The sequence below is a fragment of the Populus euphratica genome, unplaced genomic scaffold, assembly GCF_000495115.2.
Source record: "Populus euphratica unplaced genomic scaffold, PopEup_1.0 scaffold1003.1, whole genome shotgun sequence".
Taxonomy (NCBI): Eukaryota; Viridiplantae; Streptophyta; class Magnoliopsida; order Malpighiales; family Salicaceae; genus Populus; species Populus euphratica.
The window spans coordinates 60,245-66,501 of record NW_011500867.1 but is presented as its reverse complement, the minus strand read 5'-3'; the positions used below and the strand labels follow the sequence as shown (position 1 = coordinate 66,501).

Here is a 6,257-nt window from a genome sequence, read left to right as displayed (position 1 = left end):
TTGTTGTATTATTGTTATTTATAATTTATATAATTAACCTTCTTGTGGTTTAACTCAGGTCTTAACAGGTTATTTATTACTTCGACACTCCTACACTTGGTAGAAGACATTAATTTTTTGATCATGAATAGTTATGTAGGTTACTATGTTAGTTTAATATGCCTTGTAGCTAATTGATTGGTTACACATGACATTATTATATTCATTTAAATACATATTTATTATTAATAAAGGCTTAATTTATCTTTAATACTCATATAATATTAGATTAATGAATCCAGAGTAAAGATAAAGTCCATGAGACAAAAATACTTTGCAAAAGGGAATTATAAAGTTGTTATAATTATATAATTTTTATTGCATCAAAGCATTGTTTCTAAAATGTTTATTATATATTTATGTTCTTTTCTTTATGAAAGGAAACAGTTGTTCTCATAAGTTGAGGTATATAAGATACCTAGAACTAATATGTATATGCTTGTTATAAGACATATATACTAAACTAACCTCCATGACAATTTTATATAAAGAAATCATCTATATATATTGTTCACATAATGATTGTGTAAGTGATTCGATAAAAAAAGCAATCAAGAATTTCAAAATGAACACATTAATGGTTGAAATGCATCGAAAATATATTTTTAAATTTTAATTTTTTGGAAGACATTGAAAGTTATGAAATGGGTGCAAGTGTTTGGAAAAAATATTTTTGAATTTTTTATTTTTTAGAGAAGACATATACAAGAAAGAGAAAGTTAAAAAAAATCATAAAATGGATAGGTTAATTAATAATTATGATAATTATCAATGAAATTAATTAGTTATAGTCAAATTAAATTTCAATAAGACTCCTTAATAGGTAGGTTAAATAATAATTATAATAATTATCAATCAAATTGATTAGTTATAGTCGAATTAAATTTCAATAGGATTCCTTAACTAGTTTAATTAGTAATTATAATAATTATCAATGAAATTGATTAGTATTATTCAAATTAAATTTTAATAGGATTTGTTAAATGGGTAAGTTAATTAATAACTATCTTAATTAATTATTAGTTGTAGTTGTAGTCAAATTAATTTTTGATATGATTGGGTAAGTTAATTAATAACTATGTTAATTTTGTAGATGTAGTCAAATTAATTTTTTATATGGTTCATTATAGGGTAGGTTAATTGATATTTATGATAATTATCTAAGAAATTGATTAGTTTTAGTTAAGTGGATATACTAGTTAATAATTCTGATTATTATCATAGAAAATAAGTATTTTTAGTCAATTTAAATTTCATTAGAATTCCTTAATGGATAGATTAATTAATAGTTATGATAATTGTTAATGAAGGTATCGGAAAATTAAATTTTAATAGAATTCCTTAACTATGCAAGTTAATTAATAATGATAATAATTATCATTGAGAATTATTAGTTGTAGTCAATATAAATTTTATTTGAATTCCTTAACTAGATAGTTAATTAATAATTATTAATGAAATTTAATAGTTATAATAAAATTAAATTTCAATAGGATTCCTTAACTCTATAAGTCAAAATATCTCATTTCTCGAACATATTTGATTCATATCATTTCTCGTTTCATGAATATATTTAAACCACGAACATATTTAATCCACATAATATTAATAGAAGTCATATTCTGTTTGATAATTATCATTATTATTAATTAACCTATCCATTACAAAATCCTCTTAAAATCTAATTTTGCTATGAGTTATCAATTTCATTAATAATTATAATAATTATTAATTAGCCTAATAGTTATAATTATTAATTAACCTAATAATTAAGGAATCCTGTTGAAGTTCAAGTTCACCATAATTAATATTTCTCATCTATAAATATCATAATTATTGAGAATAAAAAAATTAATAAATCAATTTTTTTTATTTCTAGAAGGAGACTATTATTTAAAATTCTAAATTTAACTCAAAAGTCACAAACAAAAAATTTATATTTGAATAGATTTTGTTGTTTTAATTTATTTATTTTTTGACAAAGTAGCAAGATTTTGTTGTTTTAATTAATAGTATAAGTTACATGGTTGCATTGTTTTAATAAAATAATATATTAATTATGTTATTTTCTTAATTGACTTTTTAATCTTGCTACTTTGTCTAATTTTCTTGTTGCACTCTGCTGCTAATTAAAAAGAAACTCTTAAGATTTTCGCAAAAGAAAACAATATCCTCGTTAGTCGTTGACCCTTAGAATTCCATTGGCGGCCCCTACGCCGTTGGCCTTGCTTATTAGGCTGTCTCTCTCACTCAAAAAATTTGTATTGAAAAGCCAGCACACACTAGCTCACAGGTGAAAAAAACAACCAACATAAGCGGAAATAAAAAAAGAAGAGAGAGAGAGATAGAGAGAGAGAGCAGGGTAGATAAGAAGCAAAAACAGAAAAGGCTGCTGCTCCACTCTTAGGAATCGGAGAAGAGAAGAGACTGTGCGCTAAGCTCTATCTGGAAAGCAAGCATTCCCACCCTTTCTTTTAACATGAAGGAGCTGTTCTTGTATTATTACTGGCTTATTAAGCTGCTTGCCATCTCCTTATTGGCATTAGTTTTTTTGATAAAGATTGTAGTCTTGCTATGGTGTACACCCCGAAGAATTGAACAACATTTTTCCAAGCAAGGAATCAGAGGACCCCCTTATCGTTTCTTCATTGGCAACGTGAAGGAGATCGTGGAAATGATGTTAAAGGCCTCTTCTCAACCCATGCCTTTCTCTCACAACATTCTTCCTAGAGTTCTCTCTTTTTACCATCACTGGAAGAAAATCTACGGTACTGTGTATCCATTCCTTTACTTTTTTGGTCATTGCTTCAACATTTAAAATGACTGGTTTTGAATTTTCTTTAGCAATTTGTCCTCTTCGATCTTTTGTGTTCTTGATCGATGATGAACTAAAATGTTTCTTGTAATTGTGCCTGGTGATACAAATGTACAGTTATTTGAGAACCATAATTAAATGTGTATTAAAACAACGTGGCTTTTCAACCTTATCTTTGTCAAAACCACATATTCGCAAGAGTTTGCCTTGAAAATATCACTAAAGCTGTTGATGTTGGGTGCTTCTGCTATGATGTGTTTCTTTAGCTTGGCCTGTGATCCATCCTCCAAATTTTGTGACTTTTAAAAGGCCTTTTACCCCTTAGTTCAGGTACTTCTTTTAACAACTTTTCAGCATCTTTCTGTGCCTGGATGCCGGATGTTGAACTTCTGTGTTTTGGACTGTTGCACTTCTTGTTTTCTTTCCCTTTTTTTCTCTTTCTTTTCTTTTTCTTGCAACTTCCTCTTTCTAGAGTTTAAAACCAGGCTATATATTTTTTAATTAAAAGTGATTTCCTTTTGCTTATGGCTTTTCTGTTTTATTGGGTACTTGTTCACTGATGATGAAGCTGTTGGTGTTAGCAATCAGAATAGTTTCAGTTGTCTTCTTGCCTCCTTTCTTTTGTATCTGCTCTCTTTCATGTAGGGTCTACACTATCCATGCTCTCTGAATTAATGGTGGTCATGTTTCCATCTTATTTCTTTTTGCGAATTTGCCTCTTAATTGCTACTCGACCATGTATATATTCAAGTTCCCGCTTGCTGAAAACACTTCTTTCCGCTTTACTTCTTCCGATTATTTTGTGTACAGAATTATTAACCTGTCTCGCCTGACAATTTCCCCGCTTACGTGAGTAACAGGATTTGAATTGATATGACCCGGTGTTTATTGCAGGTGCAACGTTTCTTGTGTGGTTCGGACCCACGGTTCGACTTACCGTCTCTGATCCAGATCTCATCCGAGAAATTTTTACATCCAAGTCGGAATTGTATGAGAAAGTTGAGGCTCACCCTCTTGTTAAGCAACTAGAAGGTGATGGACTCCTAAGCCTCAAAGGAGAAAAATGGGCTCTCCATAGGAAAATCATAACACCCACATTCCACATGGAAAATCTCAAGGTAAGTTTAAAAGTTATAAAATAACTTGGATGTATGGGCTCAGGGGCCGGAAGAAAACAAAAGAGAAAGTATGAGAGTGTACTTAAATTCTTTTATATTAATTTCTGCAGTTGCTAGTACCTGTGGTGGCAAAGAGCGTAATCGATATGCTGGAGCAATGGTCGGCAATGACAAATTCTGACGAGGTGGAAATTGAAGTTTCCGAATGGTTCCAAACCCTAACAGAAGACGTCATTACGCGAACAGCATTTGGCAGCAGCTACGAAGATGGAAAGGCCATTTTTCAATTGCAAGCACAGCAAATGGTCCTCGCTGCTGTGGCATTCCGAAGAGTTCTAATCCCTGGTTACAGGTAATTAATCGAAGTACATGTCGATGTGCGAAGAATTTCAATTCCATTCCATCTATATGGGCTAAAGAAAATGCCTTTCGATTTTTCAGGTTCTTTCCGACAAGAAGGAACATTAATTCGTGGAGATTGGACAAAGAAATCAAGAAATCACTGATGAGGCTCATTGAAAGGAGAAGAGAGAAATCGAGCGTTAACAAAGCGCATCAAGATAGCTGTCCCAAGGATTTGTTAGGGCTAATGATTCAGGCCTCACATTCATGTGCCGATGTAACCGTACACGACATTGTTGAAGAGTGCAAGAGCTTTTTTTTTGCGGGCCAGCACACCACATCAAACTTGCTGACGTGGACAACGGTCCTACTAGCAATGCATCCACAGTGGCAGGCTCAAGCACGCGAGGAGGTCTTGAGGGTGTGTGGATCACGTGAGACGCCCACCAAGGACGATGTTGCAAAGCTTAAGACGGTAAAGCCCCCTTCCAAGACTTGTGACAAAATTCTTGTTTTGTCTCTCTCTGCTCATTGCTTGTTTCCCGTGAGAAAAAAGAATACCAGAAAAACAACTCTCCCTCTCTTTCGCTTTACTGCTTTTTTTCCTGCTTCGTTTTTTGTTCTTGTTTTTTTCCTGCCCTTCTTTATCCTATTATATACAATATAGATACACTGATCTGTAGTCGGAGCTGAGAACCAATAAGTAGTAGTGGCATTTTCGTCATTTCAACATCATGCTGAATCTTGTTATGGTGTGCAGCTGACCATGATTTTAAATGAATCCTTACGGTTGTACCCACCAACAATCGCCACAATCAGACGGTCCAAGGCTGATGTGGAGCTGGGGGACTACAAAGTCCCAAGTGGGACAGAGATCTTGATACCGATCCTCGCCCTTCATCATGATCAATCCATATGGGGCAATGATGCAAATGAATTCAATCCTGCTCGCTTCTCCGGTGGTGTGGCCCGCGCTGCGAAGCATCACGTGGCGTTCATTCCGTTCGGGCTCGGAGTCCGCACCTGCATCGGCCAAAATCTAGCCATCTTGCAAGCCAAATTAACGCTTGCTATATTACTGCAACGATTCTCTTTCAGACTGGCCCCTAGCTATCAGCATGCACCAACAGTCCTCATGCTACTTTACCCCCAGTATGGCGCACCCATCATCTTCCAACATCTGTCAAATCCATGAACAATCATCAGATACTCGAACCAAGGCTCATAAATCAGTGCCAATCTCCGATGCCTGCCCTTTCGTGCGAGTGTGCAATTAAGAGCTTTAATAAGTTGAGTGACCAGGATACCGGCAATATTCTTGCCCTGAAAATCATAGAGCCCACCGGAAATGCTCGATGGATTAAGCAAGCAATTGCATTCCACCTACCCATCCCTGATCCCTTCGAAGTAGTTAATACACTAACCCCACCTGGCCATGGTGTTCTTGCCAAATACATTTTACCCATGGTTCTACCCAAGTGTTTGCCAGGGTCTTCGAGTTTCAATCAGCCTAGGAATTATCAAGTATAGGGCTAACAACTAGCTAGGTAGGTAGCTCCCCTTCCCCTTTATCTCTCTCTCTCTCTCTCTCGCTCTCTCGTGCATGTAATGTATATCTCCAAAATCTCTACAGTTTTGCGTAACCTTGTGGTTTTATAAGCTTATCTATCGTTTTTTATTGGCCAAGGCATCTCTCTCTCTCTCTCTCTCACACACACACACACACACAAAATTCTAGCACGTCATGAGCGATGTGTCTTATCATAAAGTACTGGTAAATTCGTCCCAAGGGAACCCAAATTAATTGATCAAGAATCTAAAGCTCTCTTGGAAGCAGGAATCGGTAAGATGTGGATAAAAAAGAAAAACAAGTAGAAGATAGGTTTTTCTTTGATTAACATAATGAACTCTAGAAATCTTAGATTAGCATTTCGTTGCTCGAG

At 34.3% G+C, this 6,257-nt stretch overlaps 1 protein-coding gene across 1 annotated transcript; it reads left to right on the top strand.

Annotated features, from left to right (window-relative positions):
• The first annotated feature begins 2,321 nt into the window (after window positions 1-2,321).
• Window positions 2,322-5,994, top strand: LOC105116653 (cytochrome P450 734A1-like). The gene is made up of 5 exons (XM_011014095.1): window positions 2,322-2,807; window positions 3,749-3,972; window positions 4,083-4,324; window positions 4,414-4,789; window positions 5,075-5,994. The coding sequence occupies exons 1-5, from the start codon at window positions 2,519-2,521 to the stop codon at window positions 5,507-5,509; spliced, it is 1,566 nt and encodes a 521-aa protein (XP_011012397.1). The 5' UTR covers window positions 2,322-2,518; the 3' UTR covers window positions 5,510-5,994.
• The last annotated feature ends 263 nt before the right edge of the window (window positions 5,995-6,257 follow it).

Coding starts and splice junctions, on each gene's coding strand:
- LOC105116653 (XM_011014095.1), top strand. CDS start 2,519: ATGAAGGAGCTGTTCTTGTATTATTACTGGCTTATTAAGCTGCTTGCC. Junction 2,808..3,748: donor TCACTGGAAGAAAATCTACG/GTACTGTGTATC, acceptor TGTTTATTGCAG/GTGCAACGTTTCTTGTGTGG. Junction 4,790..5,074: donor ATGTTGCAAAGCTTAAGACG/GTAAAGCCCCCT, acceptor TATGGTGTGCAG/CTGACCATGATTTTAAATGA.